This window comes from Petromyzon marinus, unplaced genomic scaffold (assembly GCF_048934315.1).
Source record: "Petromyzon marinus isolate PM22_M1 ecotype Great Lakes invasive population unplaced genomic scaffold, UKy_Petmar_22M1.pri1.0 PM_G_Scaffold_208, whole genome shotgun sequence".
Taxonomy (NCBI): Eukaryota; Metazoa; Chordata; class Hyperoartia; order Petromyzontiformes; family Petromyzontidae; genus Petromyzon; species Petromyzon marinus.
In genome coordinates, this window is record NW_027422771.1 from 134,139 (window position 1) to 157,460 (window position 23,322).

The 23,322-nt window shown below is 47.4% G+C and overlaps 1 protein-coding gene across 2 annotated transcripts; it reads left to right on the forward strand.

The window, feature by feature from the left end:
* The first annotated feature begins 2,423 nt into the window (after positions 1 to 2,423).
* Positions 2,424 to 22,048, forward strand: LOC116937267 (protein LSM14 homolog B-like). Of its 2 annotated transcripts, none has more exons than XM_076060668.1 (8): positions 2,424 to 2,627; positions 9,011 to 9,168; positions 10,709 to 10,916; positions 13,780 to 13,932; positions 14,649 to 14,801; positions 16,255 to 16,357; positions 17,553 to 17,790; positions 21,391 to 22,048. In XM_076060668.1, exons 1-7 carry the CDS (start codon positions 2,507 to 2,509, stop codon positions 17,758 to 17,760), a joined length of 1,104 nt encoding a protein of 367 aa, XP_075916783.1. In that variant the 5' UTR covers positions 2,424 to 2,506; the 3' UTR covers positions 17,761 to 17,790; positions 21,391 to 22,048. The 2 variants fall into 2 exon arrangements, with proteins under 2 accessions (XP_075916783.1, XP_075916782.1); XM_076060667.1 differs by having other exon boundaries at positions 2,507 to 2,642.
* Positions 22,049 to 23,322: the final 1,274 nt, after the last annotated feature.

Here is a 23,322-nt window from a genome sequence, read left to right on the forward strand (position 1 = left end):
CACTCGGCCTTAAGATTTACATTGAACTGCACATATAGGACTCACCACTGTGATCTCTACATTGGGTCAAACTTAACGTCTCTTAATGTTCGACGGCTTGTGCACCAGATCTTATTTATTCACGATGTACTTACAAAAAAATCCGCAGACTACCTGCTGGATCTCCACTCTGTTTCAAATAACAAATTTGACCTCAGGTCTTCGCTCATTTACCAGCTTCACATTCCCTATTGCCGTAGGAAGGGCCTTTGCTATTGATGCCCCCAGAGTCTGGAATGCTATTGCCAATAAACTGCAACTTGAATCGCTACCAATGAGATCTTCTCTCAAAACTGCTCTAGAGTAGTTGTACACCCCTAGCTGCCACTGCTATTCATTGGCGTAACATAAAATAAAATGTTTCGCTCCGGATGACGCTGCAAAGTATTATCTGTATTTTGATTTAGCGTGCTGATCTTAAAGGTACATTGAATAATTTGATACTCAGACCGATGCTTCTGTTGTTGTGGAGTAACTCATGCAGCCAACTATGGCTCTAGGATTTGGTGTTACATGTTATTTATGTAGTTTATTGTAAAAATTCGGTCACAGTCCCTGTGATCGCTGTTACGTTGCAATTATGGCTTTATTTATGGGTGATTTGGAAAACGTTTTTAGGTTTGGACATGTTTGTTTTGTTGTAGTACGGAGTTAGACTGATGGCCTTAATCTAAGTTCTTGTGATTGTTGTTGTTGTTTGACTTGCATCCCACTGGGATTTTTTGCACACAGCGTTGGTGTATGGTGCTTTTTTCAGGAATATTTTGCTGTTTTTTTTCATGGATTTTCTGTTTGCACAGTCACACACAGTCACTATAAGATGTTTTTCTTGTTCGTGTTTTTGTTTTTTTGTGTTTGTTGTGGTTGCACCCCGATTCAAGAGCCGAATGGCTCACAGGGCTATTACCAAAATAAACTGAAACTGAACTGGGCCTTCAAACCTTCACGGAGAGACGCGGGTGGAGGAGGGGCGGGGTTTGAAGGGGCCGTGGTGGAAGGAGGCGGGGCGGGGTAAAAGAGGGCGGGGCGGTGCAAGGGGGCGGGGTGTAAGGGGGCGGGGTGGGGGTGTAAGGGGCGGGGTGGACGGGGGGCAGGGTGGGCGGGGTGGGGAAATGCCCCTCGGTTTAAAAAAACGCCGCGTATTTCGATTGGTCGAGAGGCGTGCACGTGACCCGCTTTATATTTGATGCAGTTCACGTTCCTGGTTCTTTCGGTAAAGTCACGTAGATAGAAAATAAAAATTAAATTAAAAATAACTAAAATGAAACACAAAGCAAAAAACCCACGACGTTGAGCGGAAGAGAAACAAATCCCCCTCCCCCCACAATCCCGCCCACTTGGCGCTACCCAGAGTGCATTGCAGTGCCAGTGGCGTGTCCGTGAACACGTGGGGGATACGCCGTGAGTTGTTGCCATCATCACCATCATCATCAACATCATCAACACCACCATCATCATCATCATCACCATCATCATCATCACCATCATCATCAACACCATCATCACCATCATCATCAACACCATCATCATCAACACCATCATCAACAACACCATCATCATCAACACCATCATCACCATCATCATCAACACCATCATCATCAACATCATCAACACCACCATCATCATCAACATCACCATCAACAACAACACCATCATCATCATAAACACCACCATCATTAACACCACCATCATCATCACCATCATCAACAACACCACCATCATCATCACCATCATCATCAACACCATCAACATCACCATTAACAACAACACCATCATCATAAACACCACCATCATCAACACCACCATCATCATCATCACCATCATCATCAACACCATCATCATCATCAACACCATCATCATCAACACCATCATCAACAACACCATCATCATCAACACCATCATCATCACCATCATCATCAACACCATCATCATCAACACCATCATCATCAACATCATCAACACCACCATCATCATCAACATCACCATCAACAACAACACCATCATCATCATAAACACCACCATCATTAACACCACCATCATCATCACCATCATCAACAACACCACCATCATCACCATCATCATCAACACCATCAACATCACCATTAACAACAACACCATCATCATAAACACCACCATCAACACCACCATCATCATCACCATCATCATCAACACCACCACCATCATCAACACCACCACCATCAACACCATCAACACCACCATCATCACCATCATCAACACCATCATCAACAACACCATCATCATCAACACCACCAACACCACCACCATCATCAACACCACCACCATCAACACCACCACCATCAACACCACCAACACCACCACCATCATCATCATCGTCGTCGTCTCGCGATCCGGGCCAAGTTTCCTCCTTCCCCCCCCTCCTCCTGCCCGGCCCCACCAAGGCGGCCCCACCAGCCCCTCTCGTCGCCCGTAGCCAGAGCCGGCGACCATGGCCACTTGGGCGGCCTGCATGGGCGTCAGGATGAGCTTGCTCTCCATGGCGGGCATCCGCTACGAGGGCATCCTCTGTGACATCAACACGGACGACTCCACCGTCGTCTTGGCGAAAGGTTACGCACTGGGGGGTGGGGGGTGGTTCACGGGGCGACTGTGGACACCCCGAAGCTGCGGGTTAGGGGTTTAATGAAGCCGCTTGAGTCGTCCTAACAGGCGACTCGCTCGGGCAGCGGCAGCAGCAGCAGCAGGAGGAGGAGGAGGAGGCCTTGGGGCTGGGGAAAGTTTGCCAGGAGGAGGTGAACGTGTCGGCGACGTTGCCGCCTTCTGGACAGATTGGTGTGAGTGTCGTGGGGTCAATGTATGGGGGGGTATTAAAGAGGGGTTTGACCCTTTTCAGGGCAATCAAACAGGAGGTGTTAAGATGCTCAAACGACAAATAAGATAGTTTTGATTTAAAGCTTTCGTGACTGCAGTAATTCATATTCTTAGTTTTTTCGGTAAAGTCACGTTGAAGAGAAACAACAAAATAACAAAAAATATATAAAACAATAAAAAATTCTCACGACGTTTCGACCATAACTCAAACGGTCATCATCAGGTGTGTCGGTTTGCATAAATTTATTTTGAAAACGGCATATTTATTTATTTATATAAAAATAACGTTTGCGTCACGCGCAACGATTGGCTGTTTGCCAGGACTAGTCCATCTATTTTTTGAAAAGAGGAGGGGGGAGACGAAATTTGTTTTTATGTATGCTGTCTGAAAGCCACTGTAAGCGTGAACAATCAATCAAGAACTGAAATGATTTATCAAATCTTTCCAATGATTGCTAAGATAGAATCCATCTTCTCGGTTGAAATTGTCTCTGTGTTTGTATATGTGGATAGCCTCATGAACGAATCTCTCATGGAAGCCAGATGGCTTACAAAGAACCTCCGTCTTGGAAAAGTCAATGGCATGTGAGCCTACTGAATTAGAACAATGATCTGCTACGGCCGAGGTGTTGGTCCTACCGTGTTTAAGGTCTGCTTTATGTTCACGAATGCGGTCCGAGATATGGCGTTTGGTTTCTCCAATGTAACTACTACCACAGAGGCAACTTAGTTTGTAGACACCAGGGTATTGTATGTCCGGAATCACATCTTTTACAGACGGAACCAGATCACGGATTTTATGTAATGTGTTGAAACGGACCTGGATCTTGTGTTTATTCAAGATTTTGGAGATCTTTTTTGTGATCCCAGCAATGTAGGGTAAAGTGATGGTTTTGAAAGGCTCCTCAAGAGGGTTCTTCTTCATGGTTTGAGTGATAGCTTTGCGGATTGTATAGTCGGAGTAACCATTAGCCCTAAGAGCTTGGTGTACGTGCTTGAGTTCACTGCTTATGTGTTCCTGGTCGGATATGCATTGGGCTCTATGATACAGAGTCTTGATGAGAGAATTCTTCTGTGATGGATGGTGGTGGGAATCCGGTTTCAGATAAGCATCCGTATGGGTAGCTTTCCTGTAGACAGAGTGGCTCATTGAACCATCAGTTTTGATGTAGTTTCCTTATTCACCAAGGTTCCTGTACCTGACACCATTGCAATCATTGAAGACTTGGTTCATCAAGGACTAAACACTGAGGTACCCCCCCTGGTGAGACACTGTTTAACCAATACATACTTCACTTGGAATGGAACTTTCTACAAACAAACTGAGGGCACCCCAATGGGCTCCCCCCTTTCTCCAGTTATAGCTAACATTTTCATGGAGAAATTTGAGACTGACGCCATCCAGACTGCCACTCTGCGCCCAACCTTATGGAAGAGGTACGTGGATGACACTTTTGTCATCTGGCCACATGGCCGGCCTGCTCTAGACCAATTCTTCGACCACATCAATTCCATACACCCAGCCATCAGATTTACCATGGAAGTCGAAATAGATGGCAAGATACCTTTTTTGGATGTCCTAATTAAAAAGAGACCTGATGGTTCAATGAGCCACTCTGTCTACAGGAAAGCTACCCATACGGATGCTTATCTGAAACCGGATTCCCACCACCATCCATCACAGAAGAATTCTCTCATCAAGACTCTGTATCATAGAGCCCAATGCATATCCGACCAGGAACACATAAGCAGTGAACTCAAGCACGTACACCAAGCTCTTAGGGCTAATGGTTACTCCGACTATACAATCCGCAAAGCTATCACTCAAACCATGAAGAAGAACCCTCTTGAGGAGCCTTTCAAAACCATCACTTTACCCTACATTGCTGGGATCACAAAAAAGATCTCCAAAATCTTGAATAAACACAAGATCCAGGTCCGTTTCAACACATTACATAAAATCCGTGATCTGGTTCCGTCTGTAAAAGATGTGATTCCGGACATACAATACCCTGGTGTCTACAAACTAAGTTGCCTCTGTGGTAGTAGTTACATTGGAGAAACCAAACGCCATATCTCGGACCGCATTCGTGAACATAAAGCAGACCTTAAACACGGTAGGACCAACACCTCGGCCGTAGCAGATCATTGTTCTAATTCAGTAGGCTCACATGCCATTGACTTTTCCAAGACGGAGGTTCTTTGTAAGCCATCTGGCTTCCATGAGAGATTCGTTCATGAGGCTATCCACATATACAAACACAGAGACAATTTCAACCGAGAAGATGGATTCTATCTTAGCAATCATTGGAAAGATTTGATAAATCATTTCAGTTCTTGATTGATTGTTCACGCTTACAGTGGCTTTCAGACAGCATACATAAAAACAAATTTCGTCTCCCCCCTCCTCTTTTCAAAAAATAGATGGACTAGTCCTGGCAAACAGCCAATCGTTGCGCGTGACGCAAACGTTATTTTTATATAAATAAATAAATATGCCGTTTTCAAAATAAATTTATGCAAACCGACACACCTGATGATGACCGTTTGAGTTATGGTCGAAACGTCGTGAGAATTTTTTATTGTTTTATATATTTTTTGTTATTTTGTTGTTTCTCTTCAACGTGACTTTACCGAAAAAACTAAAAATAAGATAGTCTTTGTTTTTTTTCGGTAAAGTCACGTAGGTGAAAAAAATAAATAAAATAAATGAAAAGAAATAAATGAAATCATGATTGTATTGGATTGCTGTATGTACTTTTGTGTTTTCAATTAACCTGGATTTGTAAGAGAGTCCTTAATCTCAGTGGGAATTGCCCAGAAATGTTTAAAATGACAGCCATTGATGCGTCACGTGGGGGTCAGACATTTGTGACGATGTGTGACGAGGGGCGGTGGGGAGTTGAGAAATGTGACGTCACATCAAAATTCACAACTTTAAATATAGACAACACGTTCTACTTATCTTCTTGGTTCTTTCGGTAAAGTCACGTAGAATGGAAATAAAATAATAAAAATAAAGCAATAACATTTTATTTTTAATAAAATTGTATAATGTTTTATTATTATTTTTTACTTATTTTTTAATAAAATAAAATGTTATTTGATTATGTTTTATTTTTATTATTTTATTTCCATTCTACGTGACTTTACCGAAAGAGCCAATGAGATGAATCCCTGCAGTCACGAAAGCTTTAAATCGAAACGTTCTACTTAATCAAATAGACTTGTTAATAAATGTTTTCACCTTCAACATCGGAGTGCAGCGCCACATTAAATACGCACTACAATGATAATAGTTTAAAGAGATTTGAAGCGTGTTTTATATTTTTTTTTTGGGGGGGGGGGGTGGCAAAAATCGTCCAAAATCGCGCGACATCATTTATGGCCGGCGCCTCTAGCTGTGCTGGGGCAAAGTTCTTCAACTCGTCACCCGCTTAATCACGAATGTTCTGAGGTTGTTCTTGCTGATTCTGGGTCGCAGTGGTTTCAAGTATTTTTCAACGAAGGTTATTGGGTGCACAGCCGTTTCAATACGGGCACACATTGTTTCGTCCGTCTGTTTGCGTTTCTCCCTTGCGACGGGACCTCGTTGGCTAAACGTTGATATTTATAAGGGCAGGGGGTGACCAATCAGGGTTTGAATTGATCTGTAACAATCTAGGGGCACTGATAAGGGGTTGACAGCTATGCCAACACGAACGCGCGATTAACCCCGTTGACCTGAACAAGTTCGTGGTTTCGGTGCGTGCGCGTGTTCAAGTTTCAAGTTTCATTTATTAGGTATACCCCTGTGAGCCATGCGGCTCTTAAGTCGGGTGCAACCGCAACAAACAAAATTTGAACACAGAACATCTTAAAGCGACGACGCGTAACAGAAACATTCTGGAATAAACCAGCAAATATTCCACACAAAAAAAACGTATTAAAACGCTGTGTGCAAAAATCAAGTGTTGAAGTCGGGTCGGTAGTCACAGGGCAATGAGACGCGGCTGGTCACAGACGGCGCGTGACCCGGCCAAAGAGCCCGGCAGGGTGCCGCATAAGGGGCCGTCCATAAATGACGTCACGCGATTTTGAACGATTTTTTTGACCCCCGCCCTCAAATATGACGTCACAAAGCTCTGCCCCCTCCCCCCCCCGCCAAAATAAAACACGCTTCAAATCGCTTTAAACTATTGTTGTCATTGTAGTGCGTATTTAATGTGCCGCTGCACTCTGATCTTGTCGGAGAAAACATTAAAAAGTCTAATTAGGTGGAACGTGTTGTCTATATTTAAAGTTGCGCATTTTGATGTGACGTCACATTTATCAAACTCCCCCCCCAGTCGTCACACATCGTCACAAATGTCTGACCCCCCCCCCCCCAGGTGCGTGACGTCATTTCTGGACGGCCCCAAAACAGTTAATTTGGAAATGTTCCACATTCATTTTTGCCTTCATTCACAGATTTGGGCCAACGGCACCTGTCGGGATTAAATTGGCACAATGGAGAACTTCTTCTTTGCGACGGTGATGATAGCGATTTGTGATGTTGATACCCATAAACATTCAATACCTGCAGGCATATGGCTAATGGTTGACAGGCTATTGGTTTTAATACAGCTAAGACGTAATAAAATAAAATACATATAAAATAAATTTCATTTATATTTTATTTAAATAAAATAAATTTCATTTTGAGTTAATGTTTTATTTTTATTATTTTATTATTTCCCTTCTATGTGACTTTATTGAAAGAAACAAGAATATTTAATACAGCTTGTTGCAGGAAATAAATGAATCTTAATTTTTGGCTTGCAGAGTTGAGAAATGTGTGCAGCTCGAAACCCCGCGAGCTAGATTTGATTCCTGGCTACAGACAACGTCGTCGGTGGTGGCTTTGTATCCCAACACATTCTGGGCTTCGCGTAGGTAGACTGCCTTCAAGTGAAGTTACCTGGTGCGGTGTGTAAGTGAAAAAGATTATTAAATCAGCACTGGGGAGGATGAAGGTAGCTGAACCAGCTAGAAACTATTTTAAAGAATTGTTTAGGTTGCGAGTAAGGCCCACTTACTATATCGCTCTTTCAGAAGCGACCTGCCCACAAATGGTAGGTAACGCAACGAAGTGGCTTAGCGCGTGGGAACGTTTAGCCGCCAAATACTCTAAACGGATTCACAGATTTGGGTCAACGGCACCTGTCGGGATTAAATTGGCACAATGGAGAACTTCTTCTTTGCGACAGTGATGATAGGGATTTGTGATGTTGATACCCATAAACATTCAATACCTGCAGGCATATGGCTTATGGATGACGGGCTATTGGTTTTAATACAGCTAAGACATAATAAAATAAAATACATATAAAATAAATTTCATTTTAATTTTATTTAAATAAAAATAAAATACATTTCATTTTTATTTTATTATGTTTTATTTTTATTATTTCCTTTCTACGTGACTTTACCGAAAGAAACAAGAATATTTAATACAGCTTGTTACAGGAAATAAATGAATCTCAATTTTTGGCTTGCATGGCTTGCAGAGTTGAGAAATGTGTGCAGCTCGGAACCCCGCGAGCTAGATTTGATTCCTGGCTACAGACAACGTCGTCGGTGGTGGCCTTGTATCCCAACACATTCTGGTTTTCGCGTAGGTAGACTGCCTTCAAGTGAAGTTACCTGGTGTGGTGTGTAAGTAAAAAAGATGATTAAATCAGCACTGGGGAGGATGAAGGTAGCTGAACCAGCTAGAAACTATTTTAAAGAATTGTTTATGTTGCGGGTAAGGCCCACTTACTATATCGCTCTTTCAGAAGTGACCTCCCCACAAATGGTAGGTAACGCAACGAAGTGGCTTATCGAAAGACCTGGAGGGGGGGGGGGAATCCGCTCGACCCATGGGAAGAGAAAACCTCGCTGACTCCAAATATACAGCAGGTGTTGTCAGGGTTGGGATGAAACGCATGACCTTCGATATATACCAGGCGAGGTAGTTAACGTCTCACCACAGTGGCGCCCAAAACCCACAACCACGCACCTGCTCCGACCTGCATAGGTGCTCTCGACCGTAACAACGCTTGACCAAACGGGTACGTGGAGGTCTGTACCGGCGGCGGGCGTCTTTGTGTGCGCGCAGTGCGCTTGCGCGGGACGGAGGGGCGCCCCGCCGACCGTCCCATTGCCCCTCGCGAGGAGGTCTTCGAACACATCGCCTTTCGCATCAGCGAGATCAAGGACTTGACCCCGTGCGAGTACATGCTGTCCACTCTGCACCACGACGTGGCCATGGTGCAGGTGAGAGGTGCAGCCGCTCTTTACCATTAAACTCTTTATTTATTGTACCATGTGAGGCCCACCGAGCTACTTAACTCTCTTTTCAGAAGCGACCCGGCCACAAATGATTTGCTCAACGAAGCGGCTTATCGTGTGGACATTTCCAGCAGCCAAATACTCCAAATGCACGTCGGTTCTAAAACGTGGAGGTAGAAACTGGATGACCCAGAAAAATCCACGTGACCACGGGGGAGGACGTTGAAAACTCCAAAAATATGCAGGCGTCGGGGGTCTGGATCAAACCCCACGACCTATTGTACTCCAGGCGAGGTAGTTAACATCTTGCCACTGCAGCGGTGCCATGGTTTAGGGGAGCGGTGGCACAGTGGTTGATGCGCTGCACCACAAACCCGCCTACGACCCACCGGGGTTTGATTCCCACTTACGGCCAACGCCAGGTGACGATTATCTGAAACGGTCCCGGGCTTTTCCTGAGATCTATCCAATGAGCACCTGGTGCGATGTATAAACATCGCCACTGGGGAGAAGGCGGTCGGGCGTGGGTCTGGCTTCCCCACCTCCTCCGTGTGCTTTGCCGGCCTCGTAGTTGCTCGCACTGCACTTGCCCCGAACGTCCGTTAAGACTTTAAGGGACATCTTTGGCAACATGTTGACAAAATGTGGAAAAAAAAGTCAACGCTGATCGGCCGCATTTCGGGCAAATTTTCCCTTCACGGCACTGGAATCGAGGAAGCCAGAGATGGTGGAGAATACGAGGTTGGAGACTGCACTTCACACTCGGGGGGCTTGATGAAAGTTGCATTTGAGAGTTACAATAGTTAGCTAACAGTGGTAGCTGTGGAGGGTTTTTACAGGTTGAGGAGGAGGAGATGGAAGAGGCTACCAAGATCCGAGCCCGGGTGCCAGCGTGCCAGTGGCTGAATTGCGCAACCCTTGACACCTGATTGGCTCTCGGGTGATGACATCGCAATTATCCCTCCTCCTAAGACCGAAACGGGAGAATCTCTCATGGTAGCCTGATGGCTTACAGAGGTTCTCTGTAAGCCATCTGGCTACCATGAGAGATTCGTTCATGAGGCTATCCACATATACAAACACAGAGACAATTTCAACCGAGAGGAAGGAATTCTGGCTTAGCAATCATTGGAAGGATTTGATAAATTGTTCACGCTTACGGTGGCTTTCAGACCGCATCCATCATTTTCGACTCCCCCCTCCTCTTTTCCGAACATAGATGGACTCGTCCATCTGAATAACTGCCAAATCGCTCTCCGTGGTGCTAACGTTAAAAAAAAACCTGCCACTTTAAAAAAAAAATGTCTTGCTGTGGTTTTTACACCTGATGATGATTGCTTGTGTTGCAGTCGAAACGTCCTGAGAATTTTAAAGTTTTATATTTTTATTATTTTATTGTTTCCCTTCTACGTGGTGGTGACTTTACCGAAAGAACCAAGAAGGTGCATAAGAAGTTTGACATGCGTACGTCGTCCATCGTGATTTGTTCTAATCGCTGCCTAACCCACCCTCACCCCCCGTCCAGTCCTCGCCGGGCACCCCGGGGGGGGCCGCCACTCGCTGCCACACGTGCGGTATCGGAGCGGCGGCGAGCTGCCACTCCGCGCCGGGCACGCCGACCGGACCCCCCCGCGGTGCCACGGGCGGCCACCCGGGCCACGCGCGGCACGACGCCTGGGCCACAGCGGTCGGGCACCGTCCCTTCGTGCAGCCTGCGTACGGAGGAGCTGTGGGTACGGGAGGGGGGGGGTGCGGTGTGCGGTAAACATCGGCACTGCAGGGCTGCACCTTTGCCCTCTTAATGCCACGTGGTTTCCGTTGCCCAGTGGCCTTGCCTCGGGTCGTTTTCGCCTTTTGCTCGTTTAGAGGCAACTGCGTGATTTCAATGCGATCTTAATTGAACGCAGTTGAGTTACAGCTATCTTCATGGAATTATTTCCGTAAGCGCATGCAGGAAAATAAAAGGCTCTGTGTATGACAGCTCGATGATGATGATAATGTGTAGTGCATGCGGACGAGCATTTTTGTTTTTACTTTGCGCTTGATGGTGATACCCAGTGATTGTATTTTAAATTGTCGCCTTTTCAAAATAACCCGTCATTTAAAGCGTTATTATTTGGTGCCCTGTCAATGAACTGCTCGGCGAAGGCCGCGCTGTCTTGTCATGCGGGGTGGTTATTTCACCTGCCACGCTTCACTTGTGCGGTTGTGGTGAATGGGAAGGTGGGGAGCCAGCCACCGATTTGGATATATTTCGCTCGTGATATGGCTGAGAATCGAGTTATTTTTTGCGTCGTTGGGTTCGTAGTTGTGCGAGAGCCACTCTTCTACCACGAGATAATACAAATGTGGTACTAAATGGGTTTTGTTGTTTGCAATAACGGCGTTTATCAAGAAAGCCGCTTTATTCAACGATCATTTGTGGTAAAGTGGCTTCTGAAAAAGTGCAAATATAGCTCGGTGTCTTGCCTGATAAAAAATAAAAACGTTTTAAAATTACCCCTCTTCCACAACTTAACCCAATTAAGATTTGCACCAACAAAATTTAATTGCGGCTTCAAGGTCCTGCACGATGCATTTCTCCATGGCGATGATGAACGAAGACTTTCTTTTTTAAAATCTGTGGTTTTGTGAGAAACGAGGTTGCCAGAGGCAACTTGCTATATTGATCTCAACGAGGTGCTATCGTGGTGCTGAGGTTGTGGCCACCCTGTTCACTGGCTGGGTATTGAGAGAAGAGAGGATTTCTGATCGGATCTCCACCTGCATCTTTTACCAAACACCTGATGCCCGATTTTGTAATGTCCAATGAGACGTCGTACGGAAATATGATTGTTTTTTTTGGTTTTTTTCAACATTCTGGTTTGCCGAAACCACATAAATTGGTGTGGTGCTCCAGGTGACAAATTTAATTTGTTGGGTGGCAGATGGTGTAGCAGAACATTGGGCATTGTAGAGCAGTACCCCAATTTACATTGGTGATGCGTTCCTGAAATGTGCGACGTAAATTTAAGCAATTTTTTCCCAAAATACCGTACATCAATAATGTATTTTGTTATCGAAAGCACAGTACATGTCGTCATGCGCGCAACACCACAGGGTAGTTTACAGGGTAGGTGAAGCAAGAGGCGATGGGGATACGAGAAAGGATCGATGCTGTCACCGACGTAAATTGTGTTAGCGGTGTTCATAATAAAGCGACGACGTGAAAGGGGTGTGAGTTGTAAATTGATATTACTGTGTTACCCCACGATCGTCTCGCCCAGTGGTTCTTAACCCAGGGGTGCACGCACCCCTTGGGGGTTGCAAGATCCCCTTTCTGGGGATTTCTTTCGAAGGTATATCATCGAAATACAGATTGGGTGCGGGCGCGCGGGCCGAGTGCAACCGCTTTGTTTCATCAAACCCCTTACGTCTGTTGACGTTGCACGTTGTTTGTGAACGATTGGGAACCAAAGGGGTTGCAAGGCTGCGGCAAAGGTTACAACAGCCACCGACTTTAACGGAAGCGTCGTGAATCCTCGTGCCGTCCGTGTTGGTGCAGCCGAGGCCTCCCTCTGCAGGCGGGAGGACGAGTCGTGAAGTATGCCGTGGCTTGTGGACAAGAGCCCCGGTGACCCTCGTTCCACCGTCTCGTTTATTAATGTTAACACCCCCCCAATGTAATGCTGCCCGACCCATAAAAGTTGCGCGCAAACGCCCCTAACGACAAACGTGTGCTAATATTTTTATATTTTAAACCCGTGCAAAATAATCATTTTTGACAAAATATATGAATGGTGGTGCTATGGCAATTCTAGATTTAAAGCGTTTGTGACTGCTAGGATCCATACTCTTTGGTTCTATTGGGTGAAGTCACGTAGGTAAAAAATAAAATAACAAAAATCACGACGTTTCGGCCACAACACAAGCGGCCTTCCTCAGGTGAAGGGACGAGACTGTCTGGAGGACAGCGCTGTCTTCCAGACAGTCTCGTCCCTTCACCTGAGGAAGGCCGCTTGTGTTGTGGCCGAAACGTGATTTTTGTTATTTTATTTTTTACCTACGTGGCTATGGCAATTGGTTGCATCAAGAGCAAATGAAAGCGGAGTTTCCTTTTCGAAAATGTTGGAGACGCAAACGGGGTGGTCGGCAAACGCTGCGCTTGGCCGCTGAGTGATCTGTGCGGTTTTGACGGCCTCGCTCGAAGCGACGTAAAAATGGCACGCTCGGATACGCTGGGATTTGTGTGCGGTGAGCCCCTCTGCCTGGTGACAACACAAACGTGTGACCTGCAGTCGTGAGGAACGATAGGGGGGGAGGGGTGGTGGTGGTAATGATGATGATGATGACACTGACACCACGATGGGTGATGGAGGGCTATGGCACTTGTGTCTTGCCCACACAGCTGTTGTAGAACGCCCCCCCCCGCCCCATAATACCAACAGCCGCCTTTCGCCACTAAGTGACGGTGACGTCACCACGGCGCCCGTGCCAGATGAAGTGTCGCCGGTCGTTGCCGGGACGCACCGGGAGGGTCCCACGTGGCCCCCCCCCGACGGGCTGACGAACCGAGACGACCGGTGGGTGCGCGCCGGCTGTGCCCATCGCCCACAGGTGCGGCAGCGCCCACGGCCGGCGCGGCCGCTGCGCGCGTCAACGCCACGCCGCAGCAGCCGGCGAGGAAGAGCGGCACGGTGGAGCGGGGGGTGCAGACGGCGCCCCGGCGGCGGCGGCGGTGGCGGAGGGCCCCCGTGAAGCAGATTGCAGGTACGGCTACGGGTGGTGTGGGTGGTGTTCGCCCTCCCCACCCGCCACCCCCCCATGCCGTCATTAATCTTTTCATCAAATTTGTAAGTTCGTTTTGAAGCAACGTGTCCCAATTTACAGTCGGCGTCTCGTACCGACGGAGACTAATTAATGCGTTTGCGTATTGAAGGCTCGCCGTGCACAGCTTTTGTGGACGCATTCGTCGTGGGGCTTTGTAAATCGCGGTGGGAAGGCAAAAACCCCTTGCCACTTTTATCACTGACGTTGCCTCAAAGGCGACGCGGTGCATTAGCCTGGACTTTGGCAATGGCCTTTTGAACATGTGCAGAGGGCGGAGAGAATAACAGATTCTTGGCCGCTGGTGCCGACCTGAATACCGGGCAGCCGGTGCGCTATTTTTTTATGGTCGTGAATATTTACCCAGGAAACCTGGGTCGAAAGTAAGAGACTCACATTTGTCCATGAGGGTCCAGCAAAAGTGTTTTTTTCTTTGCAGCAGGGTGTACTCATTGATGCATTATTCCAATGGAGAAAGTTTGCAGGAAATGTTTCACATTTGGGGAGAACATGCAAACTTCCAAGTATACAGCAGGGGGTCGGGATAGAACCCACGAGCTCTTGCGTACCAGGTTAGGTAGTTAACATCTCACCACCGCCACCACCGCGGCGTTGGTGGATCACAAACCGAGCTGCCGTTTATTTTTCTCTCCCCGCAGGCTCGAGCCGCCATGGGCGCCCCCAGAAGGCACAGGCCCTGAACCTGGGCGATGAGTTTCAGGCGGAGTTTGACTTTGAGAGCAGCAACGCACAGCTGGACCGCGAGGAGCTGGACAAGGAGTTCCAGAACAACAAGGCCAAGCAAAGAGAAGGTGGTGGACCTTTTTTTTATTAAAAGGAGCACTTTGAGGGACCCGGTTTCACACCACCACCACCACTCCTGTGGGATGTCTCCTTTTAGAATCAGAATATTTATTTGTCCACTGGGGGATTTCGATGCGCTACAAAGGTTTTTTTGTCCACAGATGTTCAGTAGGGGCGGGTCAGAATGTAACAACATACAATACAAAAACACGATGGGAGTGCACAGTCTATAGGTCAAGTGAACAAATCGCTTGAAAAAATAAAAATCAACTAATCTTGTCTTACCAGGTAAAGATCACTGAGCTATTCGCTTTTTCAGAAGCGACCTGGGCACAAATGATAGCTCAATGAAGTAGCTTATGTGGACATTTATATTAGGCCCTTTTTTTCATACGAGTTAGAGTAATCGTGAGGAATGATAACTTGAGAAACTCTCCGCATGTGACAGCCTTTATTAAGCTTGGCTGTCACTGCACTTGTGGGTGAGGGCCTCGCATCACTCTGGTCAGGTGTGGGTTGCAGAAAGAGTGGAGCTTGGATAATGTAAAGCATGGATGTGCAGTGCAACAGTGGATTTGTATTACACCGCCTCTCTTGTGCCAACAAATTATTAGGCGGCTGTGGGGGGGGGGCTACCTTGCCTCGTGGGTTTCACCAAAACCCTGACCATTGTATATTTGGAGTTTGCATGCGTCTCTCTCCCCGTGGTAGTGTGGATTTTTCTCTGGGTCGGTTGAACATGTAGGCTTTTGCGACCAATATCATCCATGATAGATTTTTTTTTGGGTTGGATCACGATCTAACCCAAAAAAACCTGTTTTCTCTGAGTCATCCGGTTTTTCCCTCCACATTTTAGAATCAACGTGCACTTATTGGAGTTTACCTGCCAGAAATTTTCATGTAATAAGCCACTTCGTTGAGCTATCATTTGTGGCCAGGTCTCTTCTGAAAAAGAGCCATATAGCTTGATGGGCCTGAAATATAATGCAAAGTTTATGGTCTTATTGTTTTAGCCCTGACTCGCATTGGTAAATGGTTGTATTTTAACAAATGGTAAAAAATTTTGGAGAATCCCCTGTGCTAAATGTTGGTCCCTTTAGGACCATGATGCACTTTTGACAATTTTTGTTCACGAGGAGCAATCTCCACGAGCGTCCATCACGGTGGCCTGTTGCCACTGCTGCCACGGCGGTTTCTGTTGAAAAGTTTGGTTCAACAAATCTGTACCGTCGCCCCCCTCTAGTGGCTCACCTCAGCCATCGCCATGAGGGAGACGAAGGTGGCCGGGCATGGTGCTAGGCCCACCCATGCCTTCGTGTGCCGTGCCGGCCTCGGGGTGCCACTCACTAAGAGCACTTGCCCCGATAGTCTGAAGCGAAACGGGGTGGGGATCTTTGTCTTTAATTGTCCAGGCCATCCCTTAATTAGTTTCTGACATTGACGTCTCCCTTTGTGCTGCAGACATGCAGAGGGGTCCCAGCAGGAGCTCTGCCGTGTTTCCTGACAAATGCTTCTACGACAAAACAAGATGCTTCTTTGACAACATTTCCAAAGATGGCGGCAGGTAATGGCATTTCTGCCACTTGTGATTTTTAATTGGGTCTCCTTGCTCATCGCGGGGTTGATGGTCTCGGACGGGCAGTGGTGGCGGCACACCTTTATATACAGCGCCTGGAGGAGGCAACGGGTTGGTGGTTCACAATCTTCTGCCATGTGCACCGACTTGCCAGGAGGTAGCAGTACAGCATGTTGATTCATCTCCATCTGTACGGAGATGGGGTTGCTGTTCCCCCCCCATTCACTCTCCCACCTTTGCACGTGTGGGTTTTCTTTGGTTTCGTCCCTCGTGTAATAAAAACTCACAAATGGAGTTGGCCTAACCATCCTAATATAGGATGACAGATCTCGGGCAATTGTTGGTGCCGTTGCTGGCTGCCTTCTCACTCGTATGCGGTTGACTACGCCTCCTGAATATCTGGAAACTTTGGGGCGTTGCAAATGTGTGACGTTAACTTTAATTACTCTGCGCAGAAAATGCATGCCGCGTGAATTGCGGTGTTGCGCTTGATTCGGGAAAAAATCCTAGCTCGAAAATAAGAGGAAGAACCGTGTAATTATTTGACTGGGCACGAGGCGAACATTTCTCTAAAACGCAGGATGGTGTGGAACCGTGCAGGGAACCTCTAATGTAGGGTTTAGCGTTCACTCGAGCAATTCTGTAGTACCGTGATCTATCGTCATCCACAGGCCACTCTTCAACATGGTGTGGGGTGAGCCACTGCTCGGAGCGTCAGACAGAGTCGTTGTCGCGTAACAACAAAACTATTCGCAGTGCAAATCTAGTGGCTGCTCTGATTTATAATACTGCGGGCGCATTAACCGGGATGTACGCCTGCTGCTTGGCAGGGAACATTCAAAGAATCCCGTGACGTGTTTTACAAGTGGCAGGCATTTTTCGTGTGCCGGTGTAAAAACTGCGATATTTGCCAAAATGAAAATGAGTGACTTACTGTGGCCCTTCTGCCAGTAGTAGTGGCACGAGCAAGAAGTTGTAGCACTGCATCTTTATCTCCTCCCTCCACCTCCAATACCAACACGCGCCATTCACTGCTCGGTGAAGGTACACGTGGAATGTCGAAGGCTCGCTGACAGGAGGTCATGGGACAGACCCCAGGTGGCCATGGATAGACTGAGATGACTGGCAAGATGCACCAGCTGTGCTCACAACCCCCGCCACCCCCTTCCTTCCATCTTGTAAGGAACTGCCGCGTGACGTTGGCGGAGGAGCAGCGCTTGAACATGCAGACGTTCGGGGAGAACCTCCCGGCCGCGCGCAATCGCCGCTTCTGGCACAGTTGGGGCCACGCGTCCTGGCTCAACCGCCGGACCCTGTGGGGTGGGGACGGGCGGCCGGGCATGCCCAAAGCAGGGGTGCGGTCTCCTCTGCCAGCCAAGGTGCAGGCCTAGACAGATGATGATGAGGAGGAGCACGTGCAGGTAAGGGCAGCTCCCGCTCCTGCACTCCCGTTAAGCTGCAAAACAAAAATATCGAGAATCTGCTCGTGCCTCCCTGAGGAAGTCACGTGACTTGTGTGGCCATCCCTGCTGAATCCCTTACCCTCTGCCCCCAAAACCCCCCCCCCCTGTGAAAATACCCTGCTCCGTGGAGGATGATAGAGAGACCCTTTTAAGGTATTGTCTCTGATCCCATTTTTCCATTTTTCTGCTCTACCCCTTTCTATTCCTCTTCCCATTCATTACGTCCTTGACTCTACTCGCCTTCTCGTGGTTGTAGCCATGGGTACACTTCTAGATTTAAAGCTTTCGTGACTGCAAGGATCCATACTCTTTGGTTCTATTCGGTAAAGTCACGTAGGTAAAAAATAAAACAACAAAAATCACGACGTTTCGGCCACAACACAAGCGGCCTTCATCGGGTGAAGGGATCAGGCTGTCTCGAGGACAGCGCTGGAGTGAAACACAGCCACGCTCAGACCGCGACCTTTAAGCTGTGTGCGAGGAAACAAGGTGCCTTGACAAAGGAATTAGCATAAAAATTAGCATTTGATTGGCCAACTTAGCATAGAGGTGGTGTACGTGCGGGTGAACATGCCGTTTGGCGGGGGGGGGGGGGGAGTTTACCTATTGATGGTGTGAATGGGGAATTTTTAAGAGCTGCGAAAGTTTGGGGTACCACTACTTGAAAAATATACTGTACCATTGAAAATTAGTTTAATGTTTAGTTCGATTTAGAACATCTTTCCAATGGTTGCTTAATTTGAAACCATCTTCTCGGTGAAGGGATCAGGCTGTCTCGAGGACAGCGCTGGAGTGACTTTACCGAATAGAACCAAAGAGTATGGGTACACTACCGCATTTGCTCACATAATATAATTTGCATATTATATCGTGAAAAACTTCTCAATCATCATTTATATAAAATCTTAAACATGACTAGATTTTTTTTATCGATCAATCGCATGCCAAATTTAATGCTTTTGTACGATCTGACCTGCTGGAGGGCTACATGTGTAGTGGCCTTATTGACGTCGGAGACTGTTTACTTGAGGCAACACGTATTTATTACAGACACTTCTGTTACAGTTGCGAGTCTTATACTTGAAGAGGTAACGGCCTCTTCACCCGTACTTTATAGAGGGAAACGTTCCCCGAGCTTTAGCCCACGCTAGCTCCCTGGTTCCCTCTATCCTGTTCCTCTCCCGGGAGGCTATCTGACCTGGCCCAGCTTCGGCGCAGGTCCCGATCACCAGCCACACGAGTCCGGCCCTCAGAGGGACATTGGCCCTCGCGGCTCCGGTGTCGCACCCTGGCTTGCTTTGCCCGGCCCTCAGAAGGTCAGCGAATCAAAGGAGTTCCAGGGTCTGGCTAGTCAATCTTCGTTCTTCACTGGCTCTTCATCTTGCTTGAGTTGGACTGCCTCTCAGCTCCCCGGGTCCCACCTTTTATACTGTCTCTCACTGAGGGGCGGGGCTGGGAGTGATCACAGCATCCCCCACAGCCCCCCAGGGTGGTGACCGTAGCGGACGTGTTTGTGGCCACCGTTATACAACCGCGTGTCACCCTCCCGTAACACCTCTACACGTGTTTGGAAGATCAAGAGGTACAAGAATGGTTATGGCCAAGATTGGTACAGGTTTTCTTCAAGTGTCAGAATGTCCTCTTGACGATTCTATTTGGATGCCACGGTGGCTAGGAGATGTTAACTCACTTTGCCTGGTATGCAGCAGGAGGTCTGGGGTTCCATCCCAACCCCGACGCCTGCTGCATATTTGGAGTTTGCAAGTTCTCCCCGTGGTCATGTGGATTTTTCTCCGGGTCCTCTGTTTTTTTTTCCCTCCCACGTTTTTAAAAGCATGCGTTTTAGAGTATTTTGCTGCTATAAATGTCTACACGATAAGCCACTTCGTTGAGCTATCCATTTGTGGTGGCTGTCTCGGCCTCACTACGCTGCGTTGCATCACTGTCCGAGTAGTAAACCTTCAGAGCCAGGGTGACCATCCGACTCCAACGTATTTAACGAATAGAACGACATAAAACTCATGGGAAAACACAGCACAAAATAGAGCATCTGTTAATACTTGCAATATCAATATAATTAATTAACACTGCAACATCATAACATTGTCTTGGACAACATGAATCTCAATCATAGGTCCTGGATGGACCAGGCACCTACATTAGCACTGAATAGCTCTACAACAAGAGAATAAGCTACTATGTTCAATAAGGTCACTTTGGGTAATCACCATACTGCAGCCCAAATGTACAGCGCTGCTGCACATAACACTGAACTGTAGACGAGATACATCTTCATCCTTGCTCTCAAGAATGCATTAAAGTTACATGGGCACAAGTCTGGCTCGACTTATCTAATTACAAACAACTATTCACAATAATGCAAGTGGTAGGCTTCGTTGTTAACCAGGCCTCCATATTTATCGTAACAATTTAACAGCATTATAAAGGCATTTACAGCATTATAACGGCAATCCTAACATAACAGGAGTCCCAGTAATTATAAGAACACGAAGGGGTTTGGTGGCCAGCAGCACGCCCTGCCGCCTTTATCTCCCCAGTGGCGATGTTGACACCCAAGCAGTTACTCGTTTGGTGGCCGTGAGCGGGAATCGAACTCGGGTCGCCGGGTTCGTAGCGCAGCGTAGCGCTAACCACTACACTACAATGCGTTACGCTTACACACACACACACAGATACACACAGATACACACACACACAGACACACACACAGACACATACACACACAAACAACGCTAACCACTACACTGCAATGCGTTACGCTTCCACATGCGAGGGTCACGTGACAGATTTGACGCCACAGCTCACTTGCCGTGCAAAAAATCTATACATTATTGAGCTCCCCGCCCCCCCCCTAAAAAAAAAGTGTATTTTTTTATCATTTTTGCGTGGTGTACAGTCTGGTAAGTACCCACATGGCCAATTTCCAGTTGGTTGCAAGTCGGGAAGTATGCTAAACATTTTGAACAGGCACACATTCACAACTTTGCCTTTTATATATGGAGATAAACTAACTTGCAGACAATGATTCTTAAAGTCCCACAATGAGCAGATGCTCCCGTCTTCGCTGAGATGCTAATTGTGCCTCCATTTTGTACTCTTTGTAATGACTGACACCCCTGCCTTGCCTCGTCGCTTCGAGACCCTTAACGCGTCACTTCCAGGTCACGTGACCAAACTCGACACCATCATATCAGGAAGTTCCTGTGTAAACACAGCCCCATATCTGCCGTGGGGCAGAACAGTGGCCATGTCTCTCCGGAAAGAGCGCTGCATAGCTCCGTGGGCCTTACCTGGTAAAATACAAATGTAGAGTAGTTTCTTTCAAATGGAGTTGGTTGGCAACGCTCTCGTGCCCAATTTTAGAGATTGACGAAGGGAATTGGATGGTTTAGAGAGGCACCTTGTCACCAAATCTTGGCCTAAATCGTGACCACGCAAACCAAATTCTCCAAATGAGAATGGAGCCCTTTGTGGGGTCGACGATGATCTGTTGGTTTTGCTTCTTGATGTCGGCAATGCTTGCTTTTGTTGTTGCAGGTTGCAGAGAACTTCCTCCCAGAGTGTACATATATTGGGGGTTTGCTTGATTTAAAAAGTTAAAATTTGTTGGGTCTGAAGAAACGTTACGTAGAGGGGTAGTGCAAGGACTGTATGTGGGTTGTGTTAATTGATATGCGATTCTTTTAATGTCTATGGTGTGTAAATAAGATACACACCTCGTTTAGTTGAACACTTTACACATTTATAATTGTAAGTATAGTTTTAAACTTTAGTCTAATGGGTGTGGTAAAACATTTCTGTAAAGTCGGACTTAACTTTAAAGCTTTAATTGTCTCCTAAAATTGGTTATTTTGTGCGACCGGTCTTAAGCTGTAATGAGCATGGACATGACAATTTAATTGAGTTTTGTTTGTATTTCACAAGGCAGCATTAAATGTTGCGGAATTTATATCGGTGCATTCGCTGTGGTGAAATGGCCGGCAAATAATTAAGTTGGCCAACTGTTAGCTTTACAACATTGCTTCGTTGAATTTTTACTGCATTGCTTTAGATTCCTCTAAACTTTGTCCGTAATGTAGTACAATGCATGGCTTTAACAGGATCGGGGATGGTGGGAGGGGGGGGGGGGTTGCTGTATTTGAAAAAAGTAAAGTGCATTTCAATAAATTGAGGCATCTGTTCCAGCTTGAGGGCCGATTTTGAAAATTGAATCTGTGCTTGGTATGTTATGCAGCGTGATGTGGCAGCCCAGCCCCAGCCTGCCAAGGTGCCACCTCGGCCGGCTGGGCAATCTAGGCGAGGCCGGGGGCTCTGCACGAGACTAGGCCTCACCACGGTACTCTGAGTAAGAAGTTAACTGCAATAGAGTCGGTATATACTACTGTTGAGTCGGTAGATACTGCTGCAGAGTAGATGCTACTTTAGAGTAATTAAATACTGTTATAGAGTAAGCAGACACTGCTATAGTCAGCTGATAATACTATAGTCAATAGATATGACTATCAATTCCATAGATACCGTGGTGCCACAGCAACGGAGCAACTCCGCCGGCGCCACCATCCCCTCGCACCCCTCCACACGAACGTACGCACACTCCCACTAAACACACACTCACGTAGGGTCTCGAAGGGGGAGGCCTGGCCCACGGGCTTTCATCCGAAGGGCCCCTAGCAGGGATGTCCCCCGGTTTCCCATTGCCAGGAGATTGGCTGACCCCCCCCCCCCCAGGCCGGATTACACGGCGGCCCCCCCTAAAATCAGCTTTAAAAAGTCGCAGGGGCGCATAGTGATTTACAGGCTGGCCGCAATGAAGCGCACGCAACACGGGAGATGGGGCCTCGAGGGCAGAACACTCCGCTGGCAGCGCAGACGTGGAGGTGGGAGGGAAGTTCCTAGCCACGCCGCGGGGTGGGGAGGACCGGGTAGGGAGGACCGGGTGGGGAGGAGGGGGTGGGGAGGAGGGGTGCGTAGACAATGGGTCAAGGCGCAACGGAAAGTCACGCTCCAGGTAAGGGCGGGAACATCGGTTTAAAATCGAAATGTAGGCGCTCGATTGGTCTGCGCAGGATAACACCACGTGACCCTGGATCTTCGGATTCCCAGGGCGTCAAAGGGAGGGAGGTGAAAAAACGTTCAGGTGGTTCTCCAGCCATCCAGCCACCCCAGTCTGACTCCCGGCCGCTCGCGGCGTCCGAGGGACGCTGGCGAGCGCCGCTACGACTCTACCCCAGGCGGAGACCTCTTGGATCATCGTCCCTCCGACTCCCGCAGCTTCCGTGCGACACCGTGAGTGCATCTGCGAGTTGAGAAGTAGAGTGTGGGGGGTACACCCAGGGATTGAATAGGGATAGGCTACACGCTGCTCGTGGAATATTTACTACAGGGCCGCACAGGGTTTTCTTTAGACGCGTCATTAATAAACTTCAGTTCAGAAGATCGGTGCGGTGCGATTTCTGTGTGCGCGTGTGG

Excerpts from the sequence above, each read along its gene's own strand:
- LOC116937267 (XM_076060667.1), top strand. The coding sequence starts at position 2,507 with ATGGCCACTTGGGCGGCCTGCATGGGCGTCAGGATGAGCTTGCTCTCC. Across the intron at positions 9,169-10,708 it reads ACGACGTGGCCATGGTGCAG|TCCTCGCCGGGCACCCCGGG; the intron begins GTGAGAGGTGCA and ends CCCCCCGTCCAG. Across the intron at positions 16,358-17,552 it reads ATTTCCAAAGATGGCGGCAG|GAACTGCCGCGTGACGTTGG; the intron begins GTAATGGCATTT and ends CCATCTTGTAAG.